This window comes from Zonotrichia albicollis, chromosome Z (genome assembly GCF_047830755.1).
Source record: "Zonotrichia albicollis isolate bZonAlb1 chromosome Z, bZonAlb1.hap1, whole genome shotgun sequence".
Classification (NCBI taxonomy): Eukaryota; Metazoa; Chordata; class Aves; order Passeriformes; family Passerellidae; genus Zonotrichia; species Zonotrichia albicollis.
Window position 1 is genome coordinate 18,630,922 of NC_133860.1, and position 18,100 is coordinate 18,649,021.

General features: G+C 37.2%; 2 protein-coding genes across 10 annotated transcripts in view; both read right to left on the reverse strand.

Annotated features, from left to right (window-relative positions):
• Positions 1-876, reverse strand: part of CPLANE1 (ciliogenesis and planar polarity effector complex subunit 1) — a 66,532-nt gene extending 65,656 nt beyond the window's left edge. For 7 of the 8 annotated variants that reach the window (XM_074533097.1, XM_026794614.2, XM_026794613.2 and 4 more), the window contains exons 1-2: positions 445-876; positions 149-308 (exon numbers count right to left, since the gene is read on the reverse strand). In XM_074533097.1, the coding sequence (XP_074389198.1) occupies positions 149-229 (81 nt within the window). In that variant the 5' untranslated portion in view covers positions 230-308; positions 445-876. The remainder of the gene's footprint in view (positions 1-148; positions 309-444) is intronic. The other variant, XM_026794611.2, reaches the window with a different exon arrangement.
• Positions 877-4,820: 3,944 nt separating this feature from the next.
• NUP155 (nucleoporin 155) overlaps positions 4,821-18,100 on the reverse strand; it is a 28,499-nt gene continuing 15,219 nt past the window's right edge. For both annotated transcript variants that reach the window (XM_074532694.1, XM_074532693.1), the window contains 17 exons: positions 17,279-17,345; positions 16,388-16,506; positions 16,058-16,161; positions 14,668-14,801; positions 12,725-12,916; positions 12,293-12,431; positions 11,493-11,628; positions 10,917-11,070; positions 10,551-10,655; positions 10,300-10,454; positions 9,741-9,870; positions 9,365-9,478; positions 8,773-8,893; positions 8,209-8,319; positions 7,324-7,460; positions 6,595-6,695; positions 4,821-5,385 (listed from right to left, as the gene is read on the reverse strand). In XM_074532694.1, the coding sequence (XP_074388795.1) occupies positions 5,247-5,385; positions 6,595-6,695; positions 7,324-7,460; positions 8,209-8,319; positions 8,773-8,893; positions 9,365-9,478; positions 9,741-9,870; positions 10,300-10,454; positions 10,551-10,655; positions 10,917-11,070; positions 11,493-11,628; positions 12,293-12,431; positions 12,725-12,916; positions 14,668-14,801; positions 16,058-16,161; positions 16,388-16,506; positions 17,279-17,345 (2,158 nt within the window). In that variant the 3' untranslated portion in view covers positions 4,821-5,246. The remainder of the gene's footprint in view (positions 5,386-6,594; positions 6,696-7,323; positions 7,461-8,208; positions 8,320-8,772; positions 8,894-9,364; positions 9,479-9,740; positions 9,871-10,299; positions 10,455-10,550; positions 10,656-10,916; positions 11,071-11,492; positions 11,629-12,292; positions 12,432-12,724; positions 12,917-14,667; positions 14,802-16,057; positions 16,162-16,387; positions 16,507-17,278; positions 17,346-18,100) is intronic.

The window sequence follows — 18,100 nt, forward strand, 5'->3', positions numbered from 1 at the left end:
TTTTAAATCTCCAGACTCAGATGAGTAAGATAAAAGTAATTTATTTTATAACTCCTAATACTTCCTGAGGTTGTTTTTAAACCCTCCTAAGCAAAGTGGAAGTGCAAAGAATTACACAATTAAAACTCAAAGAGTTTTTTACACTTACCTGTCCAACCCATGATATGCGGGGCCATGGTTTTCTTTGCTTGATACACGTAGAGACGAGCACATCTAGCTTAATCTCCATTCCAACTAAGCCTCTAGGTAACCATTAAACCATTATACAGAAAAGCAAATTAAGGCTTTTCCACGCATTTCTAGAGAAACTGAAGGAAAAGAAAAAAAATAAAGAAAAAGAAGGTTTTGTTATCTGGAAGTAGGTGCAGAGGAGAGGAATTCACACGGAAAGTCCTGACCATCTCTAGCAGCTTCCTGCTAAACACAAAGAGAGCTGATGCTAACCCGTACTTCCAAACTATCTTCCTCGGGCAGCTGACGGGCGATGCGCTGCTCAGCGGAGCGGGTCACGCTCGCTCAGAAAGAGTCGAGAGAGAGAAGCTGCAAGTACATCGTTAAGAACTCCACAAATGCACAAGACGTGGAAAACGTCCTGCAGCCTCGCCCGGCGGGAGATCGGGAACCGCAGGGCAGGGGCGCCGGCCTGGCGCGGGGACCGAGGGGCGGCACAGGCTTCCCCCGCCGCCGAAGGGCGCCACCCGCGGCAACCGCACCGCCTGTTCCCGGCTCAGGGCGGCCCCCGGGGCGGGCTCCTTCCCCGGGGCAGAGCGGCGGGAGGAGCTGCGTGCCCCGACCGCCGCTAGCTCGCCGGAGCCCGGCTGCTGAAGGGGCCGACCCGCCGCCGGCCCCGCGCCCCGCGCTGCCGCAGCTTCCGGGCCGGGCCGGCGCAGAGCGCAGCCGCAGCCCCGCCCGCCCCGCGGCTCCCGGCGGGACGGTGCCGGCGCTCAGGGCGGCCCTGCCCGTGCGGCCCGGGCGGGCTCAGCACTCGGCTCGGGGGTCGCCCCGCATCTCTGAACATGCCGGCTTGGCGAGGCCGCTGGGAGGCTCGCTCGCCGCCCAGAAAGGTGCCGGCATCCTGGGCTGTATTCACAGCAGCGTGGTCAGAAGGGTGACGGAGGGGATTCGGCCTCTCCGCTCTGGTGGGAACCTACCTGGGACGCTGCATCAGCTCGGGGGTCCCCAGCACGGGAAGGACATTGGACCAGTTGGAAAGGGTCCAAAGGAGCGCAGCGATCTCAAAAGCAGGAACACCTTTCCTATGAAGACAGGCTTAGAGCGCTGGGCTTGTTTAGCCTGGAGAAACTTCTGTGAAAACCTCATTGAGGCAAATCAGTACTTAACAGGGGCTTATAAAATAGAGGAAAATGGGACTTTTTGCAAGAGTGTGTAGGACAAAGAGGAAGAGGTTTAAACTAAAAGTGATAATATTTACATTAGATGTTAGAAAGAAATCCTTTGAGAGTGGGGAGGGCACTGGCACGGGTCACCCAGTGGGAATGACGATGCCCCATCCCTGCTAACAATGAAGGCCAGGTTGGATAAGGCTCTGAATAGCCTGGTCTAGTTGAAGGTATCCCTGCATATGGCAGAGGGGTTGAGCTATTTAATCTCTAACATCCCTTCAAACTCAGATAATTTTAGGCTTCTGTGAACTCTCATATGTCAAGAAAACTGACTATTGAGACTTGATGACCAACACAACTCCCACAGTGGGGAAAACCAGACATCATGGATTGCCTCTGGCAACAGCCCACAGGGAACAGAGCATACAGCAGTGGCTGTGGGGGACAATTTGCATCAGCATCAGTATTTGGGGATGAGGGGCACGAGTAACAGCAGGAGACATAGCTGTAAGAGATCGGTGTTCTCTATACAATTCAGGAATTACTGAAATTCAGGTTGTCCTGGTTTCAGCTGAGATAAAGGTAACTTTCTTCCAAGTAGCTGGTGTAGTGCTATGTTTTTGATTTAGCAGAACAATGTTGATAACACACTGATGCTTCAGCTGTTGCACCATAGGTACTTACTTTAAATAAAGGAGTTTTCAGTGTCCTGTGCTCTGCCACCCATCAGGTACACAAAAGACAGGAGGGAGCACAGACAGGAGGGTGGACGTGAACTGGCCAAGAGGATTTTCCACACCGTGGAACGTCATGCTCAGTATATAATCTGAGGCAGTTGGGTGGGAGGAACCCGTCACTACTCAGGGACAGGCTGGGCACCAGTCAATTCATGGTGAGCAACTGCATGATGTCTGTGTTTCTGGGTTTTATTCCTCTCTTTCTGTTACCTCTCTTTTGTTATTATTGCTTTACCTTTTTTTCAATTTTTAAACAGTTATGTCAGCCTATGGATTTTACCTTTTTTCCAACTCCCCCATCCTATGGAAGGGGGAGTGGGAGTGAGAAGTGGCTGTGTCATACTTGCTAGAAGGGGTTAAACCACAAAAAGGTGAAATACAAGTAGGGTAAGCTGTCACTATATTTTATCACCTTGAAGAAATACCCTTGATTTGCTTAAAGCAGCTATTCTTTAAAACTCCCCCTTGTTCCCACCTTCTGCCACCCCTCCCTAATCACAGTCTTGTTTGAAAGCTACAGAAGAAAAAAAAAAAAAGATACATTGATAATATTGTTAATGAGAAATGTTTCACATTCATGTTTGCCTGTTACTTCCCTGTGATTACCATCCTTCATTTAATCTACTGCATTAACCCACCCTTCTCCCCTCTGATCCCACACACCTCAAAATTTAAATTGAGAAACAGAACCTATCCTTTCTCCATCTGAGAGCAGACCAAGTGTTATGAAAATAAAAGGTTATGTGTATTCTGGAATTACCTGCTGTCATCTGAAAAATATCAGAGGTAACTTGTGATACACTTTGAAATACAACTACTTTGATAAATTTGCAATATTTCCAGAGGAATACTTATTCCATTAACTGGAGAAAAAATCCAAAGAGCTGAACTTCAAATCTGTGATTTGTGTCTGTGCAAAACTTTTCAGTTATTTTTCCAAATCTGAAAATAGAAATCTGTCTAGTAGTCACAGATTACAGAATGTGGCTGAACACAACATATTTTTATGCAAATACTGAAATTTAGTTAAATAGATCAGGCAAGACTTTGGACATTATTTGTGTGAACTGCACTAACAAGACCAGGGTAAATGCATGGTTTCCTTGGTATGAAACATAGCTTAGCGGAAGGTAACTTCTAATACTTAAAGATGCCCTATTTTACATGGAAAGAAGCAAATATTTTTCCCAGGACACACAGGACTACTTCTATTTAAATACTTTTCAAGTTTTTAACACCGACAAAGAAGAAAAGCTTATTCTAATATTTCACCACTTTTTTTCATCTAACAAGGTAAAAAAGAGTTGTATTTTAATTTTTATATTACATCAATGATTTGCTGGCTTAAAATCACCAGAATGTATTTGGTAGTTGAGAGGAAAAGAAATGTACTTTAAGCAAAATTTTAGAGCAATCCTATTTCATAGTAAAGGTGCTGTAGAGCGCTCAGCAAGTGAGAAGCAGCAGGATTGATGCCCTTGTTCTCCAACAATTTTCATTCCTGTTGTCTGGACAAAGGCACTTTGATGGGGGTCCCATGTCCTTGAGAGGCACTGGAATGAGCAGGGTGAAGTACTGGAAGTGTGCTGGGCCTATAACCTTGAGGCTGATGGATTAAAACCCTATTCTAATGGATTCTTTTGTCTTCCATGGTGTACAAGACCTAGCAATCCCCAGGAACAAGAAATTGGGCAAGGGAAGCTAGGGACCAGCATGGCAGTTTAGGGAACTGCTGATCAGACTAAAAGGAAAGAAGTAAGAGCACATATAATGGAAACTAGGACAGGGAACCTGGGAAGAGTATAGAGAAAGACTGGTTATGTAGGAATGAGGTAAGGAAGGCTTTCCAGAAGCTGGAACTGAACCTGGCAAGGGACATAAGGAATAAAAAGAAGGGCTTCTACAGGTATGTGAACTAGAAAATGAAGGCCAGAAAGGTGTAACACCTCTGATAAACAGTGATGGAGAATTGTTAACTGATGAAGGCTGAGGTTCTCCACATTTTTGCTGCAGTCTTCAATGGAAACCTCTCTTCCCACACCTCTTGTGTTGATGGACAGCAGGATGGCAACTGGGGGAGCAAAGTGCTTCCCACTGCAAGGGAAGATCAGGTTCATGATGACCTGAGGCACCTGAATTTCCCTAAGTCTGTACAGCCTGGTGAGATGCATCCCAGGGTCCCGAGAGCATTGTCTGATGTAGTTCCCAAGCCACTCTCCATGATAACTGAAAAGTCATGGCAGTCAAGTGAAGTCTCAAGTGACTGAAGAAAATGTATCCATCTTTAGAAAGAGAAGAAAAAGCCACCTTGGGAACAACTAACATGTCAACCTCCTCTCTCTGCCTGGGAAGATCATGAAACAGGTTCTCCTAGAAATTGTGCTGAAGCACCTGGAGGACAGAGAGGTGATTTGGGACAACCAGCACAGCTTCACCAAGGGTAACCTTGCATGATCAACCTGGTAACCCTCATGACTGAGTGACTACAACAGTGGATAAATGAAGGGATACAGATGGTATTTGTCTGGACTTCTGTAAAGCCTTTCAGATGGTCCCACACATGTGTGTGAGATGTGAGAGAGAAGCTGCACATGGCCCAGCCATGGCACTCACAGCCCAGAGAGCCAAACCTGTCCTGGGCTGCACCCAGAGCCCCGTGGGCGGCAGGGAAGGGAGGTGATTCTAGGTGTGAATACAATTTGGTGTTAGTGTGCACATAATAAAAGTAGACAGAAGTCATTTTTTGACTTCTTTATTTGATTTTAACAGATACAACATATGAAGATGGAATAGGGGAAATAATTTGCTTTTCCCCATTATTTAAAACAAAGAAAAAGAAAATATTTTTGAAATATTTTTATCCCCATGGCAAAGATCACACAATGTATTTTATTTCAACAGTATAAAAAAAAGCTTTCTATCGTTACAAAACCTAGTAGTAGTAAAAGTAAAAGAAACTCCATTTGTCACATTTACATTCTACAATTTGTAGATACTTTTAGGAAGCGCATGAATACAGGCCACACATTTGATAAACATGGCAGGAGAAAACTCTCTCAGGATTTTCTTTCTGAGGATTTGTTTGTTCGTAATTCAGTGCCAACATTGGAGCCTTTATTTCAGTTTCTATTACCTGCACTAATGATTCTGTTCTTGTATTAGACAATCAGTGAAGCCGTTCTAACTTGGCCTGTAGAGATTTAAAATTCCCAATAGTAGTCTGCACCATTAGTGTGGGGCTCATAGACTGAAGTTCAACCAGGTAGCAACTAACAGCATCCAAGCAAACATTTGTGAATCGTCGCCTGCAAACAAAACACAGAATAACCATGAGGTCCTTTTTAATCCTGTGTCTCAGAATTCAGCTGAACTAGAACATGAGCATTCTTTGAGTTGCAATGGAATAGTGTATCAGTAAGACATCTGTCAGCTACTTTTAAGTATTTCACTATTTATTAAGAGAAATTAATTTTTGAAATCTAATGCCTGTGACTAAGGCATAATGGGAAAATAGATGACTCATTACTATTTATCTGATATTAAATACTTTAAAAGCATGACACAGTTTACAGCAATGTGAAATATTTAGATACTACTTTAGATATTATTATGGCCAATGTATAAGTTATTAATGTAGATAACAGTTTAAATGTCATAAATTATAATGAAATCTCAATGTATTATTGAAAGAAGTATTAAAATCAGACAGCATTCACTGAAGTTGTAATAGAGTATCTAAATCAATCAACCATAAAAGACCAATAAAGTGATAAAAAATAGAAGTAAACTGTATGTGAACAGGGGATATTTTATGTACATTTTTCAAAAGAATCAGCAATATCTATGTTTAGAAGCGTTATCAAGACTTTGTGTAGTTCTGGTTTTTGTTTTTGAGACAAGATAGTTCTGACTGAAGTTCATATAGTCTATTCAAATAAAAATTGTCAAAGCTAGAGGTGATACGCAGGCAACTTTTTAAAGTACTTAGCTATCTTTCTCGCTTTCTTTTTCTATTATTACACCTAAATTTCTTTCTGATGTGAATTAAGCTGAATTTCAGTCTTGAAGACTGATTCATCATCAACCTCTTATAAACAATTGCGGAAGATCCATCCCAATGTTTAATCTTCTCTTTCCTAGAGTAACTTAGAGTTTCTAGAATTTGTACATGAAACACTTCACTGTTTCAGTTACAAAATGCCCAATTTGTGTTTTCCCCCACTTTCACGCACTGCAACAGATTTGTCTGAACTAGTCCTTAAAGTATATTGCCAAAAATCACAAAATAATCCTCTCAGTTCCTCAAGTATCTTCAGTGATGTGACGAAAATTACCTTTGAAGTAGTTTAGTAGGCAGACTTCAACAAGTTTCTACCAAATGGTTTTGAATAACAAGTGTTAGGAATAAAATATTAATTTCACCCTAAAGAAGAAAAGCTTTGGGAATTGCTAGAGTGAAGCATTTTAGAATATTTTATGTTTCACTATTCATTAGGATATAGCTGTCCTTTTACCTCATAGGTACTCTGCTTGGATCCTGTACATATCCTGACAGTAATACATGAATACACTCCAACAGGTGCAAAGGCTTTTTCATTCTACTCCAATATGGATCCTTAAAAAAAACAAACCACAAAATATTAAGGACAAAAATATGAAGAAGACAAAAAAAGTGTGTCGTGTGTACAGGAACTGCCAGCTGTGCAAGTATTTATTTATTGTATCAAGAAAGTTAGATTAACAGGAATTCTACTTTCATCTATATTTAGGCCTACATTTAAACATTATTTTAAATAACATAGTAAATATACATAAATTTAACTCAGTTTTCCATTTCCACAAAGTCAAACTTCTTTGCTTATTGCATTAATGGATCAGAGAAGATTTAGTAATACAACAAATTTTAAACATTATTAGGAAACAAATAAAATTAATATACTCAATACATGCTGTTCCTTCTGCAACATAAGAATTCTAATGCTATTTTATCCTAAACTAGCTCCAGATGAACTAAAAGAATTAACAAATTTCCTCATCATGCTCTGGGTACTGAAATTAATAAAATCCACAGATTTTATTTACAGGGAGAAAATGCAGCCTTTTAAAAGTCTTTGAGTAAAGAAAGCAAAGTTTTGAATGTATACTTTGTTATATCCTTCCTTATATTATTTCATGTTTCCCATTAAAGAGAGACCTTGATAATAGTTGAACATAGAATTTTTATTTTGTGCAATTTTCCTTACCCGTGCTTTGAACAGCTGGTCATACACTTCAAGCAGCCTTGGCAATGGCACTCCAATTTCTTGCATGGTGTATGTTACAAAACCTACATCCCAGTTCAAAATGCAGACTTGTTGCTCTAGAAACTGCACTAGAAAATCTGGAGGACATAAATGAGGGAACATTCAGATTCCAACTTGTTACTGGGAGTCTATGAAACAAACGCATTTAAGAGTAATTTACTATCAGCAGTGCATGGCAAGGATTACTCACACTTAGTACTTTCTTACCGTTTTGCCTTGCAACTATGCTGTTGAGAAAAATTCAGTAACTTTTGTTTCTACACAAAACACATACTATGACTACCTTTGCTAGAATAGCCTGAAGCTTGTTTAAGTGTCTGTAACAATTAACAGTGTATTGGTCAGCACAAAATGTTCATATTTAATGTTAGTTGCACATTATTTTAGTATTATAAAATAAGATTTACTGCTGAACAATATATTTGCCAGGTTTTTATATAACAGCACATTGTCAAAACATATGAGCATCAGAAAATCAGAAATTCTAAAAACTATCCAGAAATCTCCCGAATAATTTTCAGAATCTACATCAGATGGCAGATGGTTCATACAGAATTTCAAGAGACAGCAGATAAATGTGCTTGCTTAAAATCTTAAATGTATAAATACACATTTTGTACTTCGTGCTTTGATGCAAACAAACTTTACTACTTTCTAAAAAGTAACTGCTGCTGCCACCTAAACTTCATTTATTTGCCATTTCTTTTGAGATTAAAAAATGAGAAACATTTCTTATTTAAAATTTTTCTAAGAGTAAAATAAAAAAAAGCTGAAACTCATCCATCAAACACATATGCTTATTTACTATGCAGGCTAACAACTTGCCTAAAGGAAAGTAGCGGGGTGTGCCAGCATAGATCTTTCCAAGCAATGCCAGCTTCAGACAAAGTGCTTGCATTCTGTCAGCAGGGCTCAGAGACACACTGTCGCTCAACTCTGGAAAGGAAAAAAAAATGCTTAGAGAGGACTTCAGGAAAAGTACCACATTTATACAAAATTACACTGAGGCACCTAAATTTATAAATAATAAATTAAAATCTTACACTCTTGTCAACAAAAAAATCAGCACATGGAAGTAAAAATACAACTTTTTCTGGTGTGTTTGCATGTACATTTTTAAGTCTTTATGCTTCTGTGGAGTTCCATGCAAACCTACTTAAACTACAAACAAACAAAACCACATTCCAGACCCCCACAAAAAACCCACACCACACAGCTTTTCCCTTAGATCTCTGATCAATGCTGTTAGCACAACGGTAAACTTGAGCCCAAAAACCAAGAGGGGAAAAAACCTCCAAACAATCAAAAACAACAGGAACAGAGAGTGAATTACTAACTGATGGTAAAGGACAAGAGAGATATCACAACTCCTACTCCATTAAGACCTACCTTTTTCAATGACTTCCTGCCAGAGAGTTTGCACCAAGATAGGATCAGAATGACCTGCACAATGTATAATTGCAAGCTTACACTCCGAGAGCTTAAAAGGGTCAGCAAATTCTCCATACAGCTGAAAGAAAAATTACCAACCAATCTTTACTTTTCATGTAAGATCAAATTAAATCTTAAAAATCAGTTGTTTCTTATTTTGTCTGACAGACTAGTAAATATGCAACATAACTGTTGTCAACCACTAATTTTTTTTGCTACGTTTAGTTTCATTTCTTAGAAACAACACTAAATTTTATATGAATTTAAAATGAAAACTTAATTTTCCATTAATTTTTTTCTATGAGTGAAGAAATGCAAGAGATGTCATAATGAAGATAAACATATGAAAGAAATAAAAATACTAAAGACTGCAAGTATGATCTGTACTATTGCAATACAGAAAATTACAGTCCAGGGTAAAAGACATTGACACCAGGAATTATAAACTGCCTATTACTCTTCCTAGTCAATATAGAATCATTCTTTGCAAAACATTTTTTCCTCCCAAAATTTGATAAACTGGACTTTAACACAAGGAAATTTCAATCACCTTGGTTATATCCATCAGCTCAGCATCAAGCTGGGAAATTGCATCTTGTACTGAAGAATGATGGGAATACTGCCGCTGTAATGTTTCTTGTATTTGAAGCTGGATCCTTGCAACCTTGTTTAAAAGGAAAATTCAGTATTTCAAGATTCAATTAATTTAATCATAGTTTAAAAATACACCCAGAATTAACTTTAGCTTATTTAAATGTAGAAATATTGCCACTTACACCATTAAGTCTATTTTCATCTGCCTAACTTTGCAGGATGAAAGCAAATAAATCCATTTATACAGAACTGGTAGTAAAACTGTTACGTGTCAATGAGACAAAGTGAAATAATGCATTTACAGAGTAATTTAGATTAGTATTTTTTCTTACTTCCATTTTCTCTTCTAGTTCATGTAGGAATTCACCATCTGAAGCTAAAGAGGATATAGCAGTGGAACTTTTGGCACTCAAAATGGCACGTGCAATGTATTCAAGACGCTGCTGAAGAGAAATTTCTGTGCTGCAAAATAAATATTCATAATAAAATGAGTACTTAATATAATTATTTGAGGGTTAGTTATATTCTAGCTAGACTCTGCGAAGTAATATGTGCCTTTTCCAGATTTTAGTAAATCATGCATGACGCAATCCAACCACATAGCCCCATCTTTGCTGCAAGCTCAGTTCTAGTGTACTTCTCAATAAGAACTGGACACTTAATAAGTTGTAATTACAGGAAATACATTGTTAAGTAATGTATAATACAAAAATAAACAATATCACTGATTTCCAGTAATTGCCTAGATTTAAAGCTAACACATCCTGTTTTTAGTTTTCTTAGAAAACCTCCTTTTTAAAATGTACTTAAACAAAATGTTTTGATTTTGGTTTTTTCGGTTTTTCCCTAGTTACCTCAATATATGTACAATAGAGCACATGTAATTCATACCTATGGAGGTCAGCCAACTTGGCCAAGACTCTAGCAGCATTACTAAAATTTCTGTTTTTTTCAAAGTATCTCCAGAGTAAATCCATATAGCGGACTTTGTTTTGGTCAATCTTGGTCATCCGCACCAGGTAGGGCTCCAAAAAGGGGGCAGTAACCTGCAGACATCAGAAAGACAACAGTTATACTCTTGCTCTTCCCTGCCTTTTAAGCATTATTACCTCTCCCAGTTCACTGTGTATAGACAAGCTCACCTGTAACAGCTTGTCCGCCAAGTCAGCTTGTATCAACCAATTGTAAAGTGCAATACTGAAGAGCTCATCTGTTGAACGCTGAGCCAGCTTTAGCATTTGTTCAAACTAAGGGAAGAAAAGGTCAGAACTGCTATTAGAAAAGTGGTTACATTACTTTAAGTCCTGAATAACCATGAGACAATACTTAGGTTAACATTATTTGCATGTCATAATTTCTATGGGTGCTCTAGATATTGAGGCCAATTCATGACAAACCTTCACTTCATTAAACTACTCCACAATTTTATTAAAATAATAAATTCTAGACCCCTTCAAATCACACTGTTCTCTGGAGTGCAGTCATGATTTTTTTTGCAAGTTTCTTACATGATGTCCAGCTTCTTCATTGCTTAACATGTTGGGGTCAGATGACAGCATTGGAGGACCTGGCTTTTTGGGTACACTGGGAGACTGAGGAGCAGCTTTACTTTGATTCACTAACTCTTGAAGGGTGTCAGTGATACACTTGTAGCTGTTCAATCTGTAAACAGAGCAAAAGAAAAAAAAAACCTCATAATTTTCATTGCAACTGTCTATAAAATGATTTTTATAAGTGTGTTACTGTATGCCTTTGTAGACAGTTACTAAGATTTAAAGAATATTGTCGGCTTATTGTCAGCTGGATGTCACAATCTGGTTTGTTCTTGTTCATCTTTCTAAGAAGTATTTCTGTAGTCTTCTGATCACAATCTATTCTGCATATATTACCCCCCATTTCAGATTAAGCTCCTGCCATATTAATCATAATCAAGGGGAGCATGATGGGCAAAAATATTTATATTTTGTCCCTTATCATAAAATGCTTGTTTATTATTACCCTGCACTCCTTGCCTAAAAGAGCTACTTTCCCAGACATGTGAAAAAAAGCACTCCATATAATCATAAATTATCCTGGAAACTTGCCTTTCTTGAAAAGCTTGGAGTCCAACAACATCTTCTTCTGGTTCTCCATTTTTATAGAAATGAAGGCCAAGACCTTGGGGATCTTTCTTTTCAGCTGCTGTAAGAGAGAGCTCTACCACTCCCTCATAGAAACGCACTAGGAAAACCAAAACAAATATCACTGTTCATTATTGTATTGAACTCACAACAAAATGGTAAGTGACATCAAACATTTCTCAAGCAAATGCTACACTACTCATTCTGGTCCATATAATTTAAAATCTACACCTGTTCCCACCCTGTGGCATTTATATGCAAATTTGAAGTTGAGTTACATAGAAGTTACAGGGAATGTCCCGCACAATATATAATACTGTACAGAGGCCCATTTCTTAGCTGTTACATAATTTAAATGTATATATAACTGATATACTACATTAATTAGGATTTGGAACCATCTTTCAAACAGCGTATTTTGTATAAAAGGTACCTGTAACCCTCTGCTTACACAGAATCTAGTGAAATATTTCAATCACATACATGAAACAAATGAGAACTGCAATATGAGGTAAATACATGGGACTATTTCAATATAGAAAAGGATTTCTTGGTTGGCTTGTTAAATCTAGCAAGGTTTTAAAAAAGAAAAGGCTGGCACATTTTAAGATTTATTAAGCAATTGTTTATGGTAAAAAACTACAAAACTGAGTTGAAACTCAGCCAAAAAAAAAAAAAAAAACCAAAAAAAACCAACCAAACAGAAAAGATGGCATGAAAGCATACCATGAAATTATTCAGCATGATCAGTGATTGGATCTTACCCTGCCTGTACTGTGCACAAACATTAGCAAGGTCTACTTGATTGCTGATCTTCTGATACTCTTTTAGTGACTCCCTCAGCATCTTCTCTTTTTCCATTTTGCTTTGAGCTTGACGGGATCGTTGAAGAAGTTCATTTGCCTAAAAACAAATAAAAAATGGAAATTATTAACATGAGCAAATCACAAACAGATCATGGATACTGTCAATGAACTATTATTCTAAATTTCAAAGCTGAAACAAAATAAAAGATCATCCTCTCAAAAGCACTCTCTGGTCAGTAAGTTTCCAGCAGAAAGGCTACAATAGCATTAGAAAAGCTGAAGACAACCAACTGGTTTCCTGTTCTCACCTTACAAGCTGCCCAATGTATCTCATTTGTGTATGTTCTCAAGTTGTGTTTGGGTGCTGTAAAAATCTGAAAGTGCACTTACCTTTGAACACACAGCATCATCAGTGCTATAAAGAAGAGGGCAGATATCTTGCAAATGGGCAATGATTCCATCAACAGCTGCATTATCTCTGATGTAACAGTTTATAAGAGAGGCAATGAGCGCTCCAGTCAACTCTCTATCTCTAATCACCAAGTCTTTAAAAGCAGTAACCTTCAGCTGTTCTTGAAGCTCCTGAAGATGAGACAGAATTTTATTGGTTTACCAAATCTTTTACTTGATCCTGTTTAGAAACCTCTGAAAGTTCCAGCAGCAAAATTAACTATTTCTAAGAATTAAAGATACAAAATTCCAATGACTGCAATGTACAGCAGAGAAATACATTATTTAAAATATAAATTTTATAGCAGAATAAAAAAAATAAAGCAAAGGCTACTACTAAAGGCCTTGCTGGATGCCTAAGGGCAGTAAAAACTCCTCTTAACAGACTTCTTCTGCCATCTTTACTATGTGTCTCTCTGTTTCACATCTCTGACAGTAAGAATGGAATTAACAGTTCCTTTTACCTCACAGGGCACTGTCAGAATGCATATCCTATGACACTGACAAAGTTTTTAATATTCAGAACAATAAAAACAACAGATTCAATAAAAGCAGGAGTATGGAAAGTTCGAGGTCTGAACTCATCATGCTTTTTAAGATTAAATTACACTGAAGGTTTCTAATTTTTTAAAATTAGAATATTTGTGCACATAGTTGCCAGTAGGGTCTACGTAGGGTCTATATAGTGTCTATAGATGATACTAACAACATGATAATACAGCTACAAAAACTCTAAATATACTGAAGACAAAGGAGAACATTTTATTTGTTAAACAGTTAGTTAGCTCCTTGTCCAACACAAATGTAAGTTGGACAAAGCTCCCCAATGCAACACTGTGAAGAGCAACAACTTCTGTGCCTCTATAAGGCTTTAAAATTATTCTTTTTGTGAACAAAAAATACAACTTCTCAAACAATCCTATCACATTTTAGGACAAAATGCCCACTATTCAAATGAATAGCTTTTTTCAATGATTGGCAGCAAATTTGACATCAGCAAAGGGTGCACAGCAGTAGCACCCTTTGTTCTACAATTTTCCTTCTTTACAAACCAGGAGTCTGAAAGAACTGGGATCATTAAGCCTGGAGGCTTAGAGGGCAATATGTGGGAACTTAATAATATTTTTGAGAAAGTATAAGGAATGAAGAGTCAGGTTTTTCTCAGTGATAACCAATAACACTGCACAATGGTAAAAAATTGAAGCTAAGGAAATTACACCTGAATAGAAGAGAAATCTTTCTTGCTCTAGGAGTGGTTTAACACTGGAACAGGTTGCTCAGAGACACTGCGGAGTTTTCACCTTTACAGATATTAAAATCCTTACTGGACACAGTCCTGGACAAACTGTTCTAGCTGCCCCTGCTTTGAGAGTCAATTAGATTATTACCCCCATTGCAAAGGGGACAGGTGATCTCCAGTGGTTCATTCCAACCTCAGCTGTTCTGTGGTACATTCTGGTACCCTACTTACACAGAAAAGCAAGGACTCTATTACCCCACTGCTCTCTTCTTTCACCAAGACTAAGGCAAAGAGTGAATTCTACTTGGCTGGAATATGCTGGTCTATTCTTGTCAGAACATTCTGCAGAATGTGCTTAAGGTAAAAAAACAGTAATTTATAAATGAGACTCAGTATTAGTTATAAATTAAAGTAGAACAATTCATTGTTAGTGACTCTTCCAATTGCATAAAATTGACTGATTGTGTCAGTACATGTCAGTCTCTTAAACATTTGTGACCACGTATAAAAAAAATTGCGTGTAGTTTAAAATTCATATGTTTCTCAATTAATTTAAGTAACAATCCCTTGGGAATACTTATGTAGCAAAAGAAATTCAGCCAATTAGTACAAAGAAATAAAAATTGCATTATCCAGATCTTACCTTCTGAAGCTCACCTACAGCAACACTGAATTGGTGCTCACATAGCAACTTCCATAAAGCCAGTGCCTGGCAGGTTTTGCGAACAAGCTGCTGGATGCCTTGAAGTGAGGTCTTCTCAGTTAGCTGTGCCTCAGCTGGAAAACAAGGGACTGTCAGCAAGAACTGTTCCACATGTTTCAAATAAGCATGTAAGTTTCTGAAGATTTTCAGTAACCATATCCTTAACTTTCTATCTTTTTTTCTCTTCCACTGTTGATTAATGCTGCCTAGCTCTCTTGGGAGATAAATGCCATGTTAACACTGCCCCAAAACAAATAACCCTCTGTTAACATTTATTTCAAACTAGGCAACAAAGGAATTGTACTCTCTGAAAAACAAATATGGTTTCCTGTACACTAGATTTACACATCAGTCTTAAATTTTACTTTTGTTTCAATAGGTATAAATGTATTTCTGCTGAACATAAAAGAAATCAAATTAAACTCATACATATTCCCTTTTTGTTTGATTATCTGTATTTACTTGTAGAGAAAACAGTTACAATTACAGCTGTGGTCAATACTATCTACACTATCATTAAAGCAACAACTACTCCAAAAACTACAAAATTTAAATTTGGCAAAATGTATTATATAAACTGAAGAGATAATGTTTTCATACTTATAACATAGGCAGAACATAATTGTAACAATTTATGTGTCTGGGTGTCTACAGTTCACAAATGAGGTTAAAAATAATTACATTGTGTCATTCAGCAATCCCAAAGGACTGATGAACTCAGTAAAGAATAAAAATAAAAAAAATAAAATTATTAAACATCTACCAAATCCTACATAGTGACTTACAGAAAATGTTTATATTTACACTATTAAAAGCCCAGGATTACACACATGTGGACCACAATCATTCTCAATTCCATATATGCAGTAACAACATTTCCCAACTTGCCTGCAAGTGCTGGACAAAAGCTGCACTATAAGAAGACAAGAATTCAAATGGGCTGTGTAACAGACCTCATATTTCTAAACAAAGTTTTGTAGACATTTCAATGACTGTATCTTTGGAAATCTGCACTACAGTAATTTTTTAAAAAGACATCATGCTCACTCGTCTCATAAAATAACTGCTTAGTAAATCCTATCTTGTAAATATAAATGGTTTTGCAGCTACTAAGTACTGTAGTGAGGAGATTAAAAAAACTTATCTATAATGGAGAGCATTAGGAAGGAAAAAAAAACAGGTAAGTGTGCAAAACAATGGCATGATATTTAACATAAAATTTGTGTGTAAAAAAGGTCTTTTTATTCATATGATTTAACAAGAAAAGTGAGAAAGGCAACATCCAAAGGCACCATTCCTTGATACTTCCTGCTCAAACACAATTACATACCATGATATTTTCTTTGGAGTTCTTGCTGGACTTGCTGAGAACTTCCACCATCAGGCCGCATAAAACCCAGGAGTCTCTGCTGTAGATTGGCTGGTGTGCTGAAACTGCAATTTAAAAAAAACAAAAAAACCCCAAAACACTAACATGATTAGAAATACTGAATTCCTTAAAGATTAGTGTAACAAACTAATTCTTAGCATCTAAATGTTGCAGCACGAGATTATACAAACACTTCAACTCAGCAAAACACCTACGGTAGTTTTTCAAAAGCTGGACATTAAATACCACATGTAAATTTACCAAAATTAATACATTAAAAATTAATAATACCTTGGGTTTCCAAGTGCTCCTACTGTAGCAAATTGTGAATTTCTATCCAAAAATTCTTGTAAACCTTTTAGTTCTTGTAGTACACATTCCAGCATACGCGATGGAACACTGCTTTCTATCTGCAAAAGAAAGCAAACTTCATTACAGAAAGTTGGGCTTTCACATTTATTTTTCAAAAAAAACTCAGTTTTAAGCTAACATCACTGAAAATACAAATAAGAGGGTACAACAAATAAATTGTGTGCTAGTAACAAATCACAGGAACACAACATAATTATATCACATTCATTGAGGCAGCATACATGTGAAGAGGCAGGAGTCCTCTGCAGATACACAGAATTCAAGATGCTATTTTCTTTGCCCCCGATAACTAAATCAGCTATGCTTTACTACTTCCGGCTCTAAGCTAGAACAAGGATTGAGCACTGGATTCTATTAACAACCACAGCCAGAAAAGATTTTATTTTCATCATGCACAAAAAATGAAACAGCAATATATTAGTTAGGCAAATGATGAAAATTTTTCATGTCCTTCCACAACTGCAGTGACTATCCCAAACCACTAAAGCATTTTATTTTTAGGGTTTGTCTGGAGGGAGCATGCAGAAACCTTAAGTGGGTATCAACAAAGTGACATCAATAAACATGGAGAAAACTGGCCAATCACAATTAAGAGCAGAGATTAAATTAGCTTGGTTTCTTAGAAAGTACTATTTAAAAGAAGAGCTTTAAAAGACAACTAATTATCAGTTAAGGGCTCAGTACTTAAGAAAACAATGACATGGCAAACAATAGGTTTTGTACCGAACAGTTTATAACTAGGAATGGAAGCTTAAAAGGACTTAAATACTAAAAGAAACTTTTAAGAACACAGAATAATCTTTAACATACTGCAACAATTTCTCGATTGCCACTTTTGAAAACTCTCTCCACGACTATACTGCCATCCCAAATATTTCTGCAAAACAAAAAACAGCCAAGTCATTTAACCAAGTATTTTTGTAAGTCTTCTATGTATAATTTATTGAAAAAGAAATGGTAAAACTTTGAAGCTAAAAGTGTAAAAGGAATAATTTTGGATGAAAACTAAATATTCTAAAAACTAGGCATTATATAATAATGAATAGTGCAGATATAAATAATTAGCAAAATTCCAGATCTAAAAACTTTAATTAAATTAAATTTGATGCTTTCAAATACTATAATGAATATAATTCCCTGGACAAACAAGTCTCATAACAAAAATTTCTTTCCCAGTCAGCATGGAGACAGATCACCAACATATGCAGAACTCTGTTCTTGCTTGAGTTGTTTAGGGCTCAACTTCCAAGGTAAGAGAATCTTTAGTCATGCTTCATTGCTCTGACTTCTGATTCTGACTAAACATTCTTCACAGAAATTATTTAAAGATAGGACTTTGATCTTTTAAGTCCTTCTGCATTTCTGTTTCGTCCTTCAGTAGGAGTTTAAAACACACAACTCATAGGTTTGAAAAATAAACCTGGAGATTTCAGAGTTCTGTTAATGCACTTGACTGCAGGCTCAGTATCTAAGCAACTTTCCTGCCCTAGGCATTCACTGAATGTACTAATATTAAAAGAGATGCAAAACCAACATTTTATATAGACAGGTATTTCATAAATACAACACTAAAATTTACGACTTTCCAATCTAAAGGCTATTAATATCGAATGCACCACCTATACGCACATA